Consider the following 21,643-nt stretch of genomic DNA (forward strand, 5'->3'; position numbering starts at 1 on the left):
ACCCTCTAGATATCTGTACATGCATGTTCTGATACTTGTTGCCACAAAGTCATCCCATTATTGTTAGAATATGGGGACTTTATCTCCTCCAGTTCCATCCCCATTATTATGTTAATGCGAATCACACTAATTGTGTGTCAAGAAGAAATTCAAGGGATGGGATTTGTCTGCACCTATATCACTAAACACTGAAAATGACAGTTTCAAAACTTGTCATCAACAAGTTAACAGTATGGGAAATGAAATAATGGCTGCAGTGAATGGGTCCCGGAGAAGGGGAAGAACTGCGCTCCCTAATGAAGCTGTGTCGGTGGAGAGTCGGGTAAGGGCGCTCTGCAGAAGGGCAATCACTCTGAACAAGACGGGCGACACGCGGCAATTACAGCGGCAGTGACGAGCTTTCCTGTCTAAGAGGCTGAAAGATAGGAAATAAAGCATTCTCAGCCTTCCCCACGTACTTCAAACCACAGGTACCAGAGATTGTTCTGAAGGCGCTTAAGGTTTTACTCAGGAACCCCCCCAAAGGGCTATGCTTTTAGAGAAGAGTCGAAACTATTACCTGATCCTGGAAAGAAGGAAAACCAATAGCTGGGGGAGGGGGCCAGTGGGAGGAGGGGAAAGGAAAACATTAAAAAAAAAAAACCCTAAAAGCCCAGTGTGTCCGAGTTCAGCTATAGCGATGCACTCCACTAAATGGTTGCAACTGAGTGTTTCTGGATCATCAGTACGCTCCCAGCTAGTGCACCACATTCTCCTGGGTGGCTGTCAATTTTGATGGCCTTTGCATCCCATATGTGCAGGCTATTTCTCCTCCCCTTCCCAGTTAGAATCTGAAACATACATGGATAGGTAAGGTAGCCCTAGGAAGCCTCTGACCTTTCGGGGAGGAGCTGTCAGATCCCCAAATCTCCAACACAGTGCAAAGCCCTGGGTTCTTCCTTAAGGCAAGAGTGTCAGCCTCTGCGACAAGAGTGTTTGAACAGCAGGAGGCCCAGGGCCCAGGACTGTCTGTGTACCAAATCAAACACTTGAACTCATGCATGATGGTGGAGGAAATATAAATATATAAATGGGTTGTTTTGCTAAAATTAGTCTGAAACCAGACCATTTACTTAATTACTTAAAAAAAAAAAAAAGACCCTGGGTAAATTGTTTTAGCACCATATTTAGCCTTCATGCAGGATGTGACTGAGTGACCCATTATTTCAGTCCCTGAGGCTGTGACAGTAACCATGAAAACACATGTTCGTGCACACACACACTTGTGTGCACACATGCACACACTTCTGAATGAACACAGCACAGAGATGTGCAAATTCACAACATTCAAACTGAAACAAAATAATATTCTAAAAGAAATTAAGAAAAAAATTAAAATCCTTGAATCTAACTTTAAAGAGATAGTAAAGAGAAGACCCTTCTGAGGCTGGTTTGTAGGAATATTCAAGAATCCAGGCAAGTCTTTCCCCTAGTCTGTCAATCAATGCGTCAATCTGGGCTAGTTTAGACTTACATGCAGGAAGCCATTTCCAAATTCTTTTTTTTCTTTACTTAAAAGTATTTAATTTTGAAAAGGAATCACATATGAAACCATTTTTTCTTATTTTGCTTAGAATGGCAGGTTTTTTTTTAAAAATTTAACAGCCCAAAGCTTATTTCTAGTCTTTCATTAAATAAATGTCTCTAATGACCTGTACTTCTGCCATAACCCAACAGGTTTAAATTATCTATCCCTCTCTGTTTATTTGTGCTCTGATCTGTTATAGTTGTTCAAAAATCTTTTCAACATGTACCCACTTAATTCTAAATATCCACATCTCTTCCAAGTAATGACTTTTAACAAAATTGGGTCCAATTCTTTATGTCTCCATCTACCAATCTGAACTAATTACAATCTTCAAACTGACTTAAAACTTAGATCTCTCAGGAAGACCTCTGCAAATAATCGCAACTATGAACTTAGTTGTTCATGACGAGCTGTTTCCTGTTAACATCTAATGTATCTTACAAAGCATAAACACACATGGTCGTTTACGGCTGTCACTTGGAATGTTTCACTAGCATCTAACCAACTCTCTTTCTGCTATCGCAGCCCGGATCTTATTTACCAATACTGAAATATTACATTTTTAACTTTTAAAACTGAAAAGTTACTTTATAATGTCCCCTAGAGACTGACCCTTCAAGTCTGTAATTCTATAAAAGAAAGCAAATGAGATTCAAGTGTTACTTGATTTATAATCAGTCAGAAGATATGAAGATATAGTCCTTTATAATCTTTTCATACTTCACTTTAAAAATCAAAACCAACTCCGACCTCATCTTACCACTGTATATTCAAAAAGAAATTTGAAATCAATATGTAATGGCCGAGAAAATGAACAGAGGCAAAGACCACAGTCAAGGTCACATATGGCGAGCTGGGGTAAAGAGGCCTTGGGACCCAAGTTCCTCAAACCCCTAGGACCCACATTCTGAGTTGGAATTTCCATTTCAGTTGACAGTACAGACAGCAGTACAGGTTGTCTGTGACCCGTCTGTGTCAACTGCACACTTAACTAGTAGGTACAGTATCATATAGTCACCGAGGAAGGTGATGAAGGCATGCATCCCCAGGCTGCAGGGGTGCTGGCTGTGCTGGCAGCAGCAGCAGGGGAAAGGGAAGGACCACACCCAGTGCTCCTCGGACAGGGAGGAGGTGTGATGGCGCTTACCTTTTCTTTGTCACTAGCTTCTCTAGCCACTGTGGAGCCCTGAAACACAAATAAATGGTCAGAATGGATGGACTTGCATGAGGAGTACCCAGTATGAGACAAACCCAGCTCTGTCCACCCTCAGTGTGTCCCCCTTGTCCCAGCAGCCCTCACCTGGTCTGTGGCTCCCCCTACAAGTGTTCTTGTCCACTGGTCACTCTTTTCCAACCCCACTCCTGTCATTTTTGTCTGACCCATCATTCTCTCTGCTCCTGACCTTCCTGCTTGGAAACCAGAGAATCTGGCCCCACTTGAGCAGTCGCTGGTTAAACACTGATCAGAACCGTACCAGTGGCTAGACACGGCTGGTTTCACTATCTTCAAAAGGAAGATGTTGGCAACAAAAGCACGGAATGCCCCTTTGCCCGTGTCATGACCTCCAGATGTGGAGCATCCCTGCCTCTGACGCCTTCCCTGCACCATGGTGCTGTTCTCTCCCTAGGCAGTGACTGAAGGACAGTTCTACTGAGCTCCCAGCACACCCTCTGTGAGAGCGCTCTGGCTCCCTTCACTTTGGAGACTCCTTCAAAGCCACAGGCTTCCTGATGTCTCTTTTGTTCTAGGCCCTATGCTGAGCACAGGGGTAAAAAGTGGAAGAAAACACAGCCCTTCATCTCTGGGCACCTAGTCGGCTGCACCAGGTTTCAAAAGCAGCCTCTCAGAGCTGTGTTAGCCAAAATGTCTGATGGGAGATGGGACGTTACCTCTGAGGTCCACAGGAGGTTTGGGGAGCAGGCAGAGTTCAAGCAGAGAAACTTGCCTTTTTGTGGAAGGTTTCAATTCAAAAGAAAAGTCAAGGAACACAGACAAGTTGATTCTTACATTAGAGTCCTAAATATGTGAATTCAGCAATCCTTACTCAGTTCTTTGTGTTTCGCCCATGACAGAGTCTGTGTTTACAGAAGTGGCTGGAGAAGGATCACAGAGTTACAGATTCCTTTTCCCTAGCACCAGATGCCTGAACTGCTATGATATTTGTTAACTTGATCACTGTCAAATTCACAGCTATCATCCTGGACCATTAAAATGGCCAGTCATGAAGGGAACCCATATTTGACTTGAGCAATGAAGTTGGTTAGCTTCGGAAAGAAAAACAGATTCTAAATGCATACAGCATGTCTGTTTCAGCAATGGGTGCTGCCCAGAGCCATTCTTCTGAAAGGAGCAATTATGAATCAGTTACCTTCTTTTCCAGAACACATTTCTATTTGAGAAAACCACAAATGAACTGGAAAAAAACCTGCTCGACAGTGGATGGGGCCGCAAGGGTCAGGATGAGCTGTGTTCTGTCATTCCACATGGCTGACAGCATTTGAGGTCAGCGATTAAAATGCTATCAAATGAAAACCAGACTTCTGAGAAACTGTATTTGTCCTCAGTTTCCCCATGTGAAAGACTTTCAATGTGGCTTGGTGCAGATGGTCACATGACTTTTGATACTGCATCATTCGATATGCTGACATTGGGATACTATGTTAATTAAGAAACAACTATGTCAGGGCAGGAGAGATGGCTCAGCAGTTAAGAGCCCTGGCTGCTTTTTCAGAGGACCTGAGTTCAATTTCCAGCGCCCACACGGCAGCTCACAAATATCTATAACTCCAGTTCCAGAGGATCTGACACCCTCACACCAATGCACATAAAATAAATTAAAAAAAGAAACAAATATGTCTTCAGTGAGACATGTATGACTAAAAAAACCACACACGTGGACCAGTGCATGCAGCTAACAACAGATCTTAACAGGGTACAAATTCCTCAGTGTAACAAGATTGGAGATATTACTAACTGTTAAGTTTTGGTATATTATCAAACGATGTCTACAATTATCCCTAAAACTCCTCATCTCTCTTTTCCAACTATATATTTGTGTGAGTTCAAACTCTTTCCCACCAAACAATACTCAACCAAATAACAGCACACTATCCTGACAGCAGGACCAGCTATGACATCCCCACTCTCTCACATTGGTGCAGACACTGCAGAGATATGAAGTAAGGGCCGGGAGGGAAGGCTGAGTGAGAATGGAAGGCACCATGTACACACATGAAACTCAAAGAATAGACTTAACTAAAATAAAATATGCTGGGTGGTAGTGGCACACGCCTTTAATCCTAGCCCCACAGAGGCAGAGGCAGGCGGATCTCTGGGTTTGAGGCCAGCCTAGTTTACAGGGTGAGTTACAGGACAGCCAGGGGTACACAGAGAAAACCTGTCTTGAATAACCCCCCCAAAAAAAGAAAAGAAAAATCATGATGTTTGTCTGACTAATATTTCATTTTTAAAAAATAGCTATTTTCATAAAAATCCATTAATACATAATAGCTACCTTAAAGAATGAAAAGGTATTAATAAATATTAATATAAATTTCAATATTTTATAATTTCATGTTTAGTATTCTCATAAATTTCTTTTAAGCAAAGATTTTTTTTTTTTTAAATTTATGTGTAAGGGTACGTGGGAGAGCCTGCAGCGACCAGAAGAGGGTGTTAGATTCCCCTGGAGGTGAAGTCACAGGTGGTCATGAGTTGCTGGACGCTGGGAACTAGCCCCCTGGAAGAGCAGCAAGTACACAGAGCCACCTCTCCAGTCCCTGCATCCATTTCTAATACTATAGACATCCACAGACAGACCCTATACAAGGCAAACCTTTTAGGGTCCTCTTTGTGCATGTGAATGAGTTCTAAGATTAAAAAGATTAAAATCCAGATACTCAAGTACCATAGAGCAAGAAAAAAAAAAACAACCCTTTTCAGGGGTCATAGGGTATTTAGCTCCGTGGTCCTTAAAGTCTCTGTGGTTCCTGCTGAACTTGGTCACTATACTGCAAATGCACAGGTAAGACAGGCTGTACACATGATACATTAATAAAACTTTTTTTTTTTTAAAAAAACTAGAAACGCAGCCCTCTCTTTGTCTCGCCATGCAATCACACTACAGTTGGCTGAGTCTGAACTTGTAAAACTCAGATCATGCCGCTGCAGCCACATTTTTCCAGTGGTTCCGTCTTTCTGCCGTCTTTGAGATGTCCAGTCTCTGGGCTCTCCTGTCTCCTTTGTCGTGAATCTTCCCCCGTTTCTTGCACGCTCTCCACTGGTGCCCTCATGGGCACACCTTTCTTTACACCCTGCTTAGCAATGCAGGCCTTGCCAGCTGGGGGAACAGGCCTGCGATTCAGCCACTCAGCAAGCCGAGGCCGGGATTACTTGTCAAGGCCTATTTTGACTTCAGGGTGAATTTAATGCTGGCTTGGGCAACTGAGTGAGACCCTCTCTCAAAATAAGAAGAAAAAGGGCTGAGGCTATAGCTCAGCAATAGAATACTTGTTTACTGTTAACAAAATAGTGTGGCCTTCCCTGTTCATTTCTACCCACAGCGCTCATTATTTCCCTAAAGTAATAATAATAGTATATGCATATATGTTTATATATATACACAATATATATAATGAAAAAAAAATATATATATATATAATCCTTAAAGATTTGTTCTGGTTTTGTTTTTATTTATTTATTTACTGTAGTGTGTGTGTGTTCTGGGCATGTGCAGGTGGAGGTCAGAGGCCAACTTTTGGGAACCAATTCTTTCCTTTTACCATGGAGTCTGAGGCGTGAACTCAGGTCATCAGGTTTGTGGGGCAAGTGCTTTTGCCTGCTGGGCTATCTTGCTGCCCCGGTCTGGTCCACTTATCAACTATTCCCAGCACACAGACCACTACATGGCATTGGCTGCCATGACTACAGCAGCATGGACTGAGATGCAAACTTTAGGTGCATCTGAATTATTTCATTCACACAATTAACTATAACATATACAATATGGATGGTACGCTTGAGCCACTTAATGCAAATGACCGAAGCCAATCTCACCTTTAAGTCGTATTTCCTATACACAGATAAACGGTGGCTGAACACATTCCTGGTAACAATCACGTATATTTCCACTCCATCGACATTAAGCCGGTACATTCCCAAGAACTGAGGAAGAAGGGTGACCCCGTGACATTCCACTATGTACTAGACAGGAAAGAGAGAGAGAGAGAGAGAGAGAGAGAGAGGAAAAACAGCCGTCAAAACATGGCGGATCACTGTGAAACTTGGCCTTTCTAACTGTGGGGCTTATTTAAAGGAGAATTTCTAATTCTTGAGGCTTTATTTTCAGAAAACAATCACTTGGTATTGCTGACCCCTCAGGTCTGTGTTCTTCATCTATATAAAAATTAGAACATTCAATCTTAAAAAAAACCTTTTTTATTAATTCTTTGTGAATTTCACATCATGTGCCCCATCCCACTCACCTCCCCATTCCTCCTCCAATTCACCCTCCGCCCTTGTAACTTCCCCAGCAAAAGAAAACAAACAAACAAACAAAAACAAAACCTCACCTTGGAAGCTGTTGTAGAACACTCAATCTTATCACTAAAGAGATACTTTTTTTTCAGTAGCTCAACTAATCCATAATGTCAAAATTGGATACAGAAGCACAAGGCAAGAAAGTTAATTCTTTTAGTTGCAGGGACAGCCCATCTAGGTCCTTCTTATTCCCCAGAAGGCCTGAGGATGACCTCATCCCTTGATCTTGAAGCTGGTATGGTGGAGGGTAACGAAGAGACTGCTGAAAGCCTGGTGCTAGGGGCCTAGCTATTCTGTTTCTCGTCTAGACTTCAGTGGGCATGAAGGGGCCTGAGCTACAAAGAAGCTGGAGTTCTCTGGCCAGGAGCTGCCTGCCATCAAGTCTCAGGGTTGCAGACACAACATGACTTGGGTCATATGCCAATGAGCCACAAGAGGGAGCTACTTCCTCTTGGAAGCAGTTATTGATAAACTATGGGTACCACCACAGGGGCCTTTACAATGGGGGAAGATTCTAAATGAGCCTTTTAACGTCTATGACACAGGGATGAAACCTCCAGGATAGCATCAACACCACAGTTCCAGTGTTGTGGGTGCTCTACCCACTGTGCTCACCAACAGTCAAGGGTTGTAGTGTGGGTTATTCTGGTATGTGTATGTGTTGCACACACGGTGGCGTGTGCCTGTGTGTCAGTGTACAGAGACCATTGAGGGCTTTGGGTGTCATCACCTCGAGGCAGAGTTTCTCACTGACCATCTACAAACTCACCATCTTGGCTAAGCTTGCGGGCCAGGAAGCTCTCAGGATCTGCCTGTCTCTGTTCCCCTCAGTGCTGGGGTTGTAGGCATCCGCAGCCTTGCTTGGCGGTTTACATGGGCAAGGGGGTTTCAAACCCAGGTCTTCACATCACCAAACAGGTGCTCTTGTCCATGGACCCATCTCCCCAACCCCTATTTTGAGTCTTTGAAACATTAGCAAAAATGTTCTAATTGGACTTTTTAGTGGTAAACATTAATAAGTCTGGGGATATTTAACTTGCTAAAGAACAAAAAGTCCTTGGCTCTTCTCATTAGAACTGAACAGTGTCTATCTGGTTTTTGCTATTTAGAGTTCTGACAAATCTCAGAGATGCTCCGGCCCCTTTCCTTACAGACAACAACTGAGCTCAGTCTAATTTCTTCCATCGAGTTTCATCTCAGCTTGTTACTTTAAATAGACGAGCGGAGCCTAATTTGAAGCCAATAAATCGACTTGAGGTTTGCTAGTGCACAAGAGGTGGTTAATAGTTCTTGGCTGAAAAGGAAATTCCCCACAGCGATTTAAGGGATTAGAAAGTGTGTTGTTTGCCGGTAGGGAAGGTGGATGAGCGGGTCTTAACTCAGTCTGGGGGGTATCCATACTGCGCTAGGGAGGGAACAGGCTTGGGAGCCAGGGAGATGAAGCACAAATCCTTGGGTAGCCATTTACATGCTGTGGGGTTTGGGGTAAGTTAACTAGCCCACTTTATATTTGAGTTTCACTTCCCAGAAAACAGAGTACCCAAAGGCCCACCTAGAATAAAGTTGTGAGGATGGCAAGGGAAAGCATTCAAAAGACCCCATGCCACCATCTGTACTGAACCCCACTCTTTCTCAGTTACCAATGATGGGAATGCAAGCTGTCACTCAAAACCCGGGAAAGAAACTGTAGCATTACATCTATCTGCCCCCTATTTCAAACTTCTCACACCCACGTCCTAGCGTCTGTTCTGGGGGTCGCTCTAGGACAGGGATTATTTTTGCAGACATGGAAGGCTATTAGAGGCCCCCAAGGCAGGGCAGTGGCTCATCACCTCTTCCACTCCCATTTTCATCCTTAAGAAGGTGTCAGGAATGATAGAGCACAGGCGTAAGGACAGAGGTATTGAACCCAGTACTACAAAAACCAAGGCATGCCAGATGGAAGTCTTTGTAGAGCCACAGAGAGCCTGGCTCCCAGAGGCTCTACCCATAGTCCCACTGACCCATGCTAAAGAAACTGAGTGGTACATGAAATCGCCAAGCTTTTGTTTCTGAAAATACGCCCACTACACACTACAGCTTCCCTGTCTCCAAGTCAGATAGATAACACGGCAAAAACATCCAACTCTGGTGCATTCTGTCAACAAGTGTCACGTGCCCTCAAAGGTTCCGTTCCCCCATGGGGCTCTTTGATGAATACTTTGAAAAACACAGATTAAATGAACCTCAAACTCCTGAGTGTATAAACACGCGCAAAGCCACAAATCACATCAAAGCCCACCTTTTCCATGTCAGTGCTGCCAAACTGCATTTGATACTAAGAACGAAGGAAGAACTCAAGGATCAGCAATTCTGCAGGAGAGAAAGATGTACCCATTGGCTGGAGTTCTGGATGGGAGCCCGGGAAAGTGTTCTAGGTACTGAGTGCTGGAGCTGACCCAGTAGACTCAGGCAGCTCTGCACACAAACTCTCTCTCTCTCTCTCTCTCTCTCTCTCTCTCTCTCAGGTTTTTATTTATAGATTTATTTTATTTTATGTAATGAGGTTGTTGCCTAGTGCCCCGGGGTATCAGAAGAGGGTGTTGCAGCTCCTGGAACTGGAGTTAATGATGGTTGTCTGCTGGTGTGGGTCTGGGAACAGAATGAAGGCCTCTGCGAGAGCAAGTGCCCTTAACCGATGAGACATCTTTCCATCCTTCTGCTCACAAACTCCTAACACCAAGGACAGAAACTTCTAGAGCACTGGTTCTCAACCTTCCTCATACGGTGAGCCTTTAACATAGTTCCTCAGATTGTGACCCCCCACCATAAAATTATTTTGCTATGACTTCATAACTGGATTTTTTCTACTGTTATGAATCATAATGTAAATATCTGACACGTAACCCTGTGAAAGGGTCGTTCAACCCTGAGGGGTCATGACCCTCAGACTGAGAACCAGTGTTCTAGAGGCAACCTGCACACCAGCGATTCTAAGCCAATGCCTACAGACCACCAGAATACTACATGACCCAATCACATGCTGCCAGGACCCATTCAAGAGCTGCAAGATCTCAGATGAAATGCCCCACTTCTCTGACTCCTGCATTTGGAAAACAAAACCATTTTCAAGGGAACAGAATGACTGACCACAGGGTTTTGATGAGCATCAGGTAGTGCGGAAGTAGTGTTTGTAATCTGGGTATTTTGGTTTCCCTGAAATCTTACCCTGCCTGGACTCTCAGCATGAATTTATAAAACATGTTTACTGAGTATCTGTTGCATGCCAAGCACTGTGTGTGCCAGCATAACATGTAATAGAGAGACCTGGACTCTCCCCTTATACAATTCATTCTACAAAAGGAGCCACTGGCAGGGAATGGCCTCCACTTCCTGTTGTCAGCTCTTCAAGTAGTCTCTAGTTTGGTTCCACTGCCTGCTTCAAACTGCAGCACAGGGTGAGGGTCAGGCTCCTTCCAACACCTCCCTCCATTTTATCCCAGGATCTACCTCAAGTTCCCAGGTACCACGGCTCCTGGAAGTACCTAGACAATGTCTAAGTGGGCTACAGATTCCTTCATGAAACTGAACAATGACCCAAACACTCCCTCCCCCATAGGCACCAGCTGAGGCCAACTGGGCACCTGTGCAGATGCCTTCAGTGGTCATGAGGGACTGATTAATTATCCACTATTTTTGTTAAGGTTTAAAAGACCTACGTTTCAGAGAAGCAAACAGAAGTATTTAGAGAGAAACACTATATAGGTGTCATTTACTTTCAAATAATCCAGCAAAACCTCAAAATGATGTAAATTTCCTTCATGTTTGAAAAATTTTATATCAGAAAGTAAAACTCGGGGTCTGAGGAGATGACTTAGTGAGTAAACACCCTTGCTGTGCATGCATGAGCAGTGGAAGCCATGCAAAAATGGGGTGCATGAGTCTGCACAGGTTCCTCTCAACCAGAGGAAGAGCTAGGAAAATTCTTGGAGGTAGAAGGACCAGATGGTCTTATAAAAGCTGCCTCCCATAGGGAGGAAGGCAAGGACTGAGAGCCAAGACTGTCTTCTGATCTCCACTGTGGTTCACACATACCCCTCCCTCCCTCCCTCCCTCCCTCCCTCCCTCTCTCCCTCCCTCCCTCTCTCCCTCTCTCCCTCCCTCCCTCTCTCTCTTGTTCAAATGAAGAAGGTGAACTGAACCCACACCTGTATTTGGCTCATATCCTTCTTCACCTATGACCTTTTGACCAGCTTCCTGACTGACTGCATTTGGTTTATGGCTTTCCTTGTCTTCCATTCACTCTGGAACTTTTGTCCCCACTAAATTTGTCCTCTACCTCTTCAGGACCTTGCTCTCACTAAGATCATCAATGGCTCAGGGGTTGTAAATGTGGCAGATGCTTCTCAGTCTTCCCATAGAGCACGTGACTTCTTCTAGGTCTTTGCTGTCTAATTTCAGCTTGGCTTCTGAAGTACCTGTCTAGTTCTCTCTCTTGGTTCTCTTTCTTAACTTGCTGGCCAATTCTTCCTTCACCATGTGCCCAGAACACGTGGGGTTTGCCCGAAGCCTTCTCATCCTCTCATTCTGCATTGCAGGTGCCTCGTCTCCTGCTTTGTTCTCATTCTCTCTGCATCCTAACAAGGCCTAGGGGTTTCTATTTCCAGTCAACAATCATCCTTTGAGCTTCACTCACACAGGATTCGACTCAGGCAGTGTAGCATCTTTGCAAAATATAAGTCCCATGAAGGGACCACTGTTGCCGTTTTGTTCACAATCAAATCTTGATGTGGGATTCCCCTCTGTATGCTGTGAACACCATTGGTTAATAAAGAAAATATCTTGGGCTAGTGCAAAGAATAGAGGTAGGTGGGGAAATGCTGGGAGGAAGAAGGCAGAGTAGGGGATATGTCTTGTAGCCCCGCCAGAGACGGACAGACAGACAGACGCCAAAACATTAGTCGGTAAGCCACAGCCACGTGGCCATACACAGATTACTAGAAATGGGTTAAATTAATATGTAAGAGTTAGCCAATAAGAAGCTAGAGCTAATGGGCCAAACAGTGATTTAATTAATACAGTTTCTGTGTGATTACTTTGGTTCTGGGCAGCAGGAACCAACAAGTGGCTCTGTCCTCCTACAAAATCCCCAACATGTGTCCCTAGCATGTAAAGTACATTTAAAACGTAAATATGTTGAGTAAATTCAGAAAACAACTCAAGGAGCTGGAGAGACAGCTCAGTGGTTAAGAGTGCTTGCTGTTCTTTCAGAAGAACCGCGTTTGATTTGCAGCACCCACAAAGCATCTCACGATTATCTGTAACTGCAGTTTCAGGGGTTCAGACACCCTCTTTTGGCTCTGTGGGTACCAGGCACACACAGCAGCAAAGACAGACATGCAGGCAAAACACAAATACACTTAGGAAGGGTGGGGGGAGGAAATGACCCAAGGGATGTTTTACAGATGCTCTGCAGTGTGGACCTTCTCACGCTTACTGCTTTGTTCACAATTACAGCAGGACTCTCAGTTCTTGAATTAGAAATTGAATGTTTGCATTTAGAAATCAGAAAGAAAAGCTACAATTTGGTTTATGATGAGGGGGAAGGCCCAGAGGCTTTCGTGATGTCAGAATAAATGAAGCACATCACACAAGGAAAAGGAAGGCGCGTGTCTGTGTTGGAATATTTATTTAACTATGTAAAAATGTGTTAATTTGTTTATTTTACAGAATATTACTTTATATAAAGGTGTGCTACATTTGTTTATGCTGTGGGATATTTGTTTAACTATGTAAAGATGTGTTACATTTGCTTATGTTGTGGAATATTACTATGTAAAGGTTGCTGTATTTGGTTAACTATGTAAAGATGTGTTGCTTTGCCTGCTTAAGACACCTGACTGGTCTAATAAAAAGTTGAGGGGCCAATAGCTAGCAGCAGAGGGACAGGCGGGGCTGGCGGGCAGAAAGAATAAGTAGGAGGAATCTAGCTTCCCGAGGAGGGTGAGAGAATGAGGGAGAGAGAAGGAGAAACCCGGGGTTGACCAGCCAGCCAGACATGGAGGACATACACAATGAAAGCAAGGGAAGAAGCTCTGAGGTAAAACGTAGATGAAGATATATAGGTTAAATTCAGTTACAGGAGCTGGTGGGACAAGCCTAAAGGAGGGCCAAGCCTTCATAACTAATGGTAAGTCTCTGGCTCATGATTTGGGGCTGGCGCTCTGAGAAAGTCTGCTACACATGTCAGCCGTAGAGAGATAAAAGTGTTTCAGTTTCACCTCTGCTTTCTGGATAAATACTGTGAGTGGCTTGCAACTCCAGGTTGCAGTCCAACACCACAGGGAAGTCAGTGCGTGCTCACACCACACCGATCTAAAGCAGAGCACTGAACCAGGAGCTCACTCTCCCCCTGCCTGGGGAATAGTGCCGCCCACAGTGGGCGAGGCTTCCCACTAACTAGGAACTCCCACAGACCTGCCCCAGGCCAACCTAGTCTAGACAGCACCTCATTGAGACCACCGGAAGGCTGGTCAAGTTGACTGAGGGAAACTGCCCATCACAGAGCCATGACAAGGTTCCTGTAGACTGTGGAAACTACTATCCCATGGTTAACCGTGGCTCACAAGCTGTACAGAGCTATGGAGCTAGTCTCTCATTCTGTGTATATTAGGCACTGTGTGACAGTTACAAGTGCAAGGAAAAGGCAGCTGAGTCCCAGCCCCAGACACAAATGTGCCATCAAACATGAGTCAGTAATGATACTTGATGACTTACACAGAATTCACAGAAGAAACTCTCCCAATGTCCCCAAGTATGTATGGACTTAGAGAAGGCAAATGGTGACCTTTCAAGCCACAGCACGATGTGGAGAAATCCACAGGGGCCTCCTTCCCTCCCCACCCTTGCTATCTTCACACTGACCAGGAAGAAATCTTGGGTCCTCCACAGGGACTAGGGAGAAACCTGGTGCTTTTGAACTGCCTTGAACAAGATGGGTGTGGTGGTACCCATGTTTAATCTCAGGACTAGAGTGGTGGGTGGCTGAGGTGAGAAGATTCAACGTCAGTTTGGACTACACAGTGAGACCACTCCTCACGAAAACCACAGAAAGAGGGCCTCAGGTAACTAAGGAAGAAGACACACAGGATGAGAAGGCTTAGGAGCGAAGGAATAGGGAGGAAGAGCGAGGTGCGAAGGACCTCTGGGGGTCTTCCTAAAACACTCTCAGAGAAACTGTTATGCAGTGACATAGTATTTTTATCATGTGTGTGTATGTGTGCCTGAGTGCATGCCTGTGTGTGTGCTCATGTTCTAGGCACATGCATGCCTCTGCACATGTGTGGAGGTCAGAGAACAACCTTGCGTGCTAGATCCCGCCTTCCACCTTGAGGCAGGATCTCTTGTTCACCACTAGGCACCAGGCTAGCTGGCCCTTGAGCCCCTGAGGAATCTTCCATCTCCACCGTCCACCCTGCCAGGATTACAGCCAAGGGCTTTCCCACCTGGCATTTCGTGGGTTCCAGGGACCCCAGCTCAGGGTCTCAAGCTTTCGCAGCAAGCCCTTTGCCTGCTGAGACATTTTGCTAGCTCAGGAACGGTTACATTTTTAAAACGTGTGATGGGAGATTCCTTGTTTCAAGGAATCTCTGTAAATTAATTTCCAAAGATGAATAATGCTGCATATGTGTACAAGGTAAGGCAGTTTCTTTACAGATATAAAGTATTTAAACATGCATGCTGCGACTCTTGGCTCACAACTCCAAGAATTTCCCTTTTAAGATCGTAAAGATCACAGGTGAGTCAGGAAAATGATTTGTCCAAATACTTCAAGAACAACAAGCAAGTGGACCAGGGTACCACAATGTTACGTTTTTTTTCTTTAATATCTACTGTTTGGTACCCTTAAAAAAAAGCTAAAGCATCTTTAGCATCCAGTCATTTCTTACCACTGCCGACAGGCACAAAGCAATCTGAGCAACCTTTGCTTTCTCCCTTTTCCACGCTTAATTTCCAGATTATAAGAATAGAAAAGTCGTCACTCACGGTGGTGCACCCCGTTAATCCACCCTTGGGGAGGAGGAACCATGGTGACCTTGAGTTTGAGGCCACATCCTGAGATCCTGCCTCAGGAAAAAAACAGGAACGGCCACTATTTAATCCTCAGAGCTAGTCTTTAAATTGCTGGTACAAATATTTACTTCATTTTTGAGCACTGCAGTGTGGATGAGCAACCTTCCCTAACTGGCCAAAGGGCACGATTACCCTGGGTGTTTCCACGTGTTGTAGCGCTGTACCGGTTTACCAAATCACCCTGCTCAGAGCCCCCACAGAGCTCGTAGATGTCCTTTTAGAGGGCGAGAGTCTCAGGACTCCCGTGCTGGGATCCTCTGAGTTCCCAAGGGAGTCAGTTGTTTTCCACCGCTGGCTGTCTCCCACGACTCAGATATTCACAGTACCTGGCAGGCCACAGTTTACTCTCTCAGGCGGGACAGGGGCTGTCTACACAAAGCCTGATGCTGCTCTCAGGGGCTGTTCAAAGGTAGCATTCTCCTGGACACTGCTTCTGGGACCCAATGATAACGCCAATTTCCATACTTCTGGGCTCCCAGTGTCACCAAGCTCTTCTGGAACATCAAAGAAGCCCTGTCTGGCCCCTGAATGCACCCATGACCTGAGCTTTCATTAGTGAACTTGTTACCTATCCCTGCTGGCTAATTCGAGCAGTCCCTGGGGTTTCCTTTTCACATGCAGCCAGTATGTCTGGCTGTAAAGGTCTTTTTTGGTTTTTCGAGACAGGGTTTCTCTGTAGCTTTGGAGCCTGTCCTGGAACTAGCTCTTGTAGACCAGGCTGGTCTCAAACTCCCAGAGATCCGCCTGCCTCTGCCTCCCGAGTGCTGGGATTAAAGGCGTGCGCCACCATCGCCCGGCCTGTAACGGTGTTTCTAATATAAGCAACTGATGCTGTGTTCTTCCTTCTGCTCAAACGTTTATGTACATGTGACGTCATAGCATCATCAACAGAGACAGATTTCCTCTTCTTGGGTCTCTCACAACTGACTGTGGGCTTATTAGAACTGCAGTGCATTGAAGAAATGACCTGCTGGAAGCAAACTTGCAAAATTTGTGGCTGTCATAGCCTTGAAGATCAGTTCCCCTTGGCCTTGGGCTGAAAACAGGGTTTACAAATTTCTTATCTGCTGCTCTTCTCATGCAAAATGAATGGCATTCAAAGATCCACAGCCTCTAGAAGATTCCAGCAGAGAGGGCTGTGAATTGTGAACTGGATTTCAAATTGCTGTTAACATGGGTTCACCTTTTTTTTAAAAAGAGGCTTGAACCTCAAGAGTTTCACATAACATCAAATTAACGCTGCATTGTAAAGTCTTATTGCTCTTAATGTTTTGGAAGATTAAATTATCTGTAATCCTTACTGTGCCTGTGGCTATGGTTTCTTTTAAAGGATTATTTTTGTTTAGGTGTATGAGGATTTGTCTGTTTTAGCGTAAGCCATCTCTGTAGAAAGAGAGATCTACAGAAGACAGGAGAGGGTGTCAGATACCCTGGAGCTGGAGTTACTGGCAGTGCTGAGCTGCCAGACTTGGGTTCTGGGAACCAAACTCGGTCCTCAGGAACAGCAGGAAGCCCTCTTAATCAATGAATCAATGAATCACTGCCACCACTGTCACCATCACCACCACCACCACCATCTACCCACCCCCACACCAGAGGGACAGGAAGTAGGAAGGAAGAAAGGGAGGGAGGGGAGAAACTTTTAGAAAAATCAACTAAATGAATGAATGAATGAATAAACAGTTTCCTTGTGTTCTTGGCTTGGGATAACAAACAATTTGTCCTTTAATACAGTTTATTTTGGCTTTAAATGCTTTTGGGGTAAAGAAACAAAACAAAAGGATGACTACATTTACGTTAATAACAAACAAATGAAGCTCTCTCCTTTCTATGATGCTGGCTACAGCCCAGAGTCTTGTGCATGCTCGGCTAGTGCTCCACCACTAGGCTGCAGCCCCAGCGTTCTAACTCTCTTGTTAAACTCCAGAAAATCAGGCTTGAAAAGGAATGGGTATTCCTCTGTAGTGGACCCCCTGGTTTATAGCACTTCTTAGAGCTGGGATGATACAGAGGATGTGCACATGCAGATGCTGTACTACATTGCTTCCCTCTGTAATACTAAGACAAGGGATGATACAGAGGATGTGCACATGCAGATGCTGTACTACATTGCTTCCCTCTGTAATACTAAGACAAGGGATGATACAGAGGATGTGCACATGCAGATGCTGTACTACATTGCTTCCCTCTGTAATACTAAGACAAGGGATGATACAGAGGATGTGCACATGCAGATGCTGTACTACATTGCTTCCCTCTGTAATACTAAGACAAGGGATGATACAGAGGATGTGCACATGCAGATGCTGTACTACATTGCTTCCCTCTGTGATACTAAGACAAGGGATGATACAGAGGATGTGCACATGCAGATGCTGTACTACATTGCTTCCCTCTGTAATACTAAGACAAGGGATGATACAGAGGATGTGCACATGCAGATGCTGTACTACATTGCTTCCCTCTGTAATACTAAGACAAGGGATGATACAGAGGATGTGCACATGCAGATGCTGTACTACATTGCTTCCCTCTGTAATACTAAGACAAGGGATGATACAGAGGATGTGCACATGCAGATGCTGTACTACATTGCTTCCCTCTGTAATACTAAGACAAGGGATGATACAGAGGATGTGCACATGCAGATGCTGTACTACATTGCTTCCCTCTGTAATACTAAGACAAGGGATGATACAGAGGATGTGCTCATGCAGATGCTGTACTACATTGCTTCCCTCTGTGATACTAAGACAAGGAGAACCCATATAACATCACCATTCACAGAGAAAGAACTCGGCTCTGGGTGTAGTGCATGGCAAGGCGCTTGGCTGACATCCTACTTTCTACCTCCAGAACAGCAAAGAAGGAAGAGAAGGAGCCAGAGAATGAAGTAGAAAGTTTGTAAGTGACCCCATGAAGTGCTTCCTATAACCAATGGTGTCTACTGAAGATGATAATAGGACTGACGGCCCTAATGGGAAGCTTGGCCTGTGGGTGGTGACTGGGTTGGGTGGGAGGAACTGGGGCAGATATGCCCAGAAGCAGTTGCAGAGCTAGTGCCCTAAAAGAGGGGATGAAGTAGGGTGAAGGCATTGGATAGAACCCAATACAGAGAATTCAATGATGGAGAAGGGAGCTCGGGACCCCAATTCTCGGCTGCAATCCTTGAAGGGGGCTGGCACCCCTGTAGTGGAGTCTCTGTCTCCTCCTCCATTAGTGACAAACTTTGGAAGCAGTTTCCCTAAATCAAGTCCCAGGCTTTCCAGAGAGTAAGCCGAAGCAAGCTCTGTGAGTCCATCAGACACATGGGAAGCTAGTGGGGTGTCACGGAAGGAGATGCAGCGATGTACAGATGCCCCCAGGGATGACCCCGCCACTCTGCTCTGGCCAGATGTTCTTCCCTCTGGGTCTACAGTTGTCCAGTAGGGCATCCAGCTGTGCTGGGGCTTCAGGGATCATCTCAGTGGTGCCCCAGCAGCTTGCTGAAGCACACGGCTGGACAGTGGTGTGATTTTTCTCTCTGTCCAATCTTGCCTCTTTCCTCTGTCCCATATGGCACTGATCCCTAGTGATCCCCAAGTCTGGTATTGGTTTTGATTAGTAACTGCATAAGTCACCAGACCAGGAAACTCAGGTCTCAGGAACCGCAAGCATGGACCTATCAACAGTACAGCATAAACATCTTAAGAATCAGATGTTTTAAAGAAACAAAGAGGCCAGGAGTGTTGGCTCACACCTCCAATCTCAGCACTTTGGGAGCTAAAGCAGGATTGCCATGTGGTTAAAACCAGCCTGAGTTACATAGTGAGATTATGTCTTCAAAATCCAAGACACGAAGAATAACATGCAACAAAAAGCTGATGTGTTCCGCTGCTGAGCGACCTCCCTGGCCTCATTTTTACATGCCCTTCTGACTTGCTTAGCAAACTAGCCGATCAGTAACCATCATTTGTAAGACCTGGGAGTGTAGAGCCAACAGTGAGCTGAAGAAAAGCATATTTACAAAGTATTATTTCCCCAAATACACAAAAGAGAAAATCAAACAGAAGACTCAAATTTGCTATTTGTAATATGACTTCCCCACTGGTCTGAGGCAAAATGCTGTCCTTAGCACAGAGTGGACTAGGGAAGACAAGGACATCACTGGAACTGTGAGGACCTCCCAAGGTCAGTTGTGTGAGCGCCACCTGCCTGCTGGAACCAGGCCTCCTAGTGGACTAAATGAGTCAATAAGCAAATAGTACATGATATCAAGGGTGGGATATAAGAAGTTAAAGATGAGAACGGCACCTAATTATCTTAATCGATCTTTTATATAGTACTTATTCACCAGACACAGTCCTGAGCATGTTACGACTATGATTTTACCTAATTAGCACAACTCTTAACATTGTTTTACTACATTTATTTATTTGTGTATGTGGGTGGGTATATATGTGTAGGTCAGAAGACAACTTAGGGAGACAGTCCTCTCCTTCCATCACGTGACCCTTAGGAATCAAACTCAGGTTGTCAGGGCAGCAGAGGCCTCTCCCTGCTGAGTCATTTTACCGGCCCTAATGAACGAAAGGCACTACTAACCCTTGCCATTGGCTAGGGCAAAGGCGGTGTGTGGAGGAGACTGGCTGGGCCAGAATCCTGTCCTGCAATGCCCTCCCATACCACACACTGGCAAGGGGTGGCGGGCATAATGCCAGAAAGAATTTAGTTAGGATGTCTCCCGAGGCTGGCCTCTTGGTAGTTTCAACCTCAGAAAACTTTGACTCACTCAAACCCTCGTGTATTGTGGGCCCACTTGAAGCAGGAAGAGGACGAACAAAGTCAATGACTTTGTGGAAATGCTGCAGCAAACCCCGTCATTCTGTTTGCTAGCTTAAGAAAACGTTCATATAGATAAAGGTGTATGAATTCTGAGCATCCCAGAACAGAATGAAAATGACGTCCCTTTGTGTCGTCTGAAAGGACGGACCCTCAGCTGACAAAAACCGACTTTATAAGACCCAGCTGTAAGGCATTTTCTCCAAGTAGTGAACAATGTGGGGGAAGCCCAGCCCACTGTAGGTGGGGCCGCCATCCCTGGGTTGGTGGTCTTGGCTGCTATAAGAAAGCAGGCTGAGCAAGCCATGGGGAACAAGCCAGTAAGCAGCACGCCTCCATGGCCTCTGCATCAACTCCTACCTCCGGGTTTCTGCCCTGTTTGAGTTCTTGTCCTGACTTCCCCCAACAATGAACGGTGCTGTGGAAGTGTAAGCCAGATAAACTCTTTCTTCCCCAAGTTTCTTTGGTTATGGTGTTTCATCATGGCAACAGAAATCCTAAGAGAAGTTGGCACCAGGATAGTGGGATATTGCTGAGACAGACCTGATCATATTGTTTTGGGAGGATTGTAGAGGACTTTGGAACTTTGGGCTAAAAAGACATCAAATGTTGAGAGCCCAGTGAGCGGGTCTATAGGAGCTTGGAAGCCAAGGATGTTAAGAGCCGTTCAGACAATGGAGGCCTGGCTTGTAAAGCTTCAGAGGGAAGGTTAAAGACTCTAATGGAGCCATTTGTTATTCTGAATTAAGATGCTGCACTTCAGGTTAGCTGGTGCTGAAGAAACAGCCGTGGTTAACAAGAGACTGGCACCACTGAAGTGAAGCCTTTGCTTTACTGTAACAATCGATGCTGGTCAGCTGGAGCTGAGAAGTTAGAAGTTAGAAGAGAGCAGCATCAGTGAGGTGGAATCTTCTGGAAAGTGTTTCCTCGGGGTCAGCACACACAAGCTGTGGCCTAGGTTGTATCTTGTCCTGGCAGCCAAACTTGGCAGTGTAAAAGTCACCCAGGTGGTACTGGTTTTAGAGGCATGAAGGGGTCATGGAGGGCAGCTGAGGCTTGGCACTGTGAGGGGCCAGAAGAGGCCATGAGTGATGTGCAGCCTCAGGCAGTTGAAGGCCAGGGTCTTGCAAAGAAGTTGACTTTGCACCATGAAGAGAACCTATGAGAGACCACTGGTGAAAATGCAGCCCAGCTGCAGCAAAATACACCAGCATTTTGGAGATGCCAGTGCCATGGGATGACCACCAAGAACAGCAGCAGCAGTGGAGTGGAGCCTGCTGGGAAAAGACAAGTTGTGGGTGCTGCGGATGCCAAAACTGAGAAGGATCCAAGCCCTAGAGGAGCCCAGAGACTGTGAGTGAGCCCCAGACATTGGGTACTGAATTATTCACACTTTGGGGTTTGGTTTCATTCTGATTTGATTGTTACTATGCGCCAGTTCTTCCGTCTTGAAGTAAGAAAGTATCCAGTTTATTTTTTATTTTACAGGAGTCCACAGTTGAGAGACTGAATTTTAAAGACTGAATTTGTGAAAATGGTGGGACTTTTAAAGTTTGTAAAAATGTTATGCTGTAATGTTGATATTAATGTGTAATCTTGGGGAA

General features: G+C 45.1%; 1 protein-coding gene across 3 annotated transcripts in view; it reads right to left on the reverse strand.

Moving 5' to 3' along the window:
• The window catches only part of LOC121432712 (phosphatidylinositol 5-phosphate 4-kinase type-2 alpha), a 154,937-nt gene that overhangs the window by 19,389 nt on the left and 113,905 nt on the right, over positions 1–21,643 (reverse strand). For all 3 annotated transcript variants that reach the window (XM_041630857.1, XM_041630856.1, XM_041630858.1), the window contains 2 exons: positions 6,624–6,770; positions 2,715–2,753 (listed from right to left, as the gene is read on the reverse strand). In XM_041630857.1, coding sequence (XP_041486791.1) covers positions 2,715–2,753; positions 6,624–6,770 — 186 coding nt within the window. The remainder of the gene's footprint in view (positions 1–2,714; positions 2,754–6,623; positions 6,771–21,643) is intronic.

This window comes from Microtus oregoni, unplaced genomic scaffold, assembly GCF_018167655.1.
Source record: "Microtus oregoni isolate MIOR12 unplaced genomic scaffold, Mior012 000035F_ref0000213, whole genome shotgun sequence".
NCBI classification, from domain to species: domain Eukaryota; kingdom Metazoa; phylum Chordata; class Mammalia; order Rodentia; family Cricetidae; genus Microtus; species Microtus oregoni.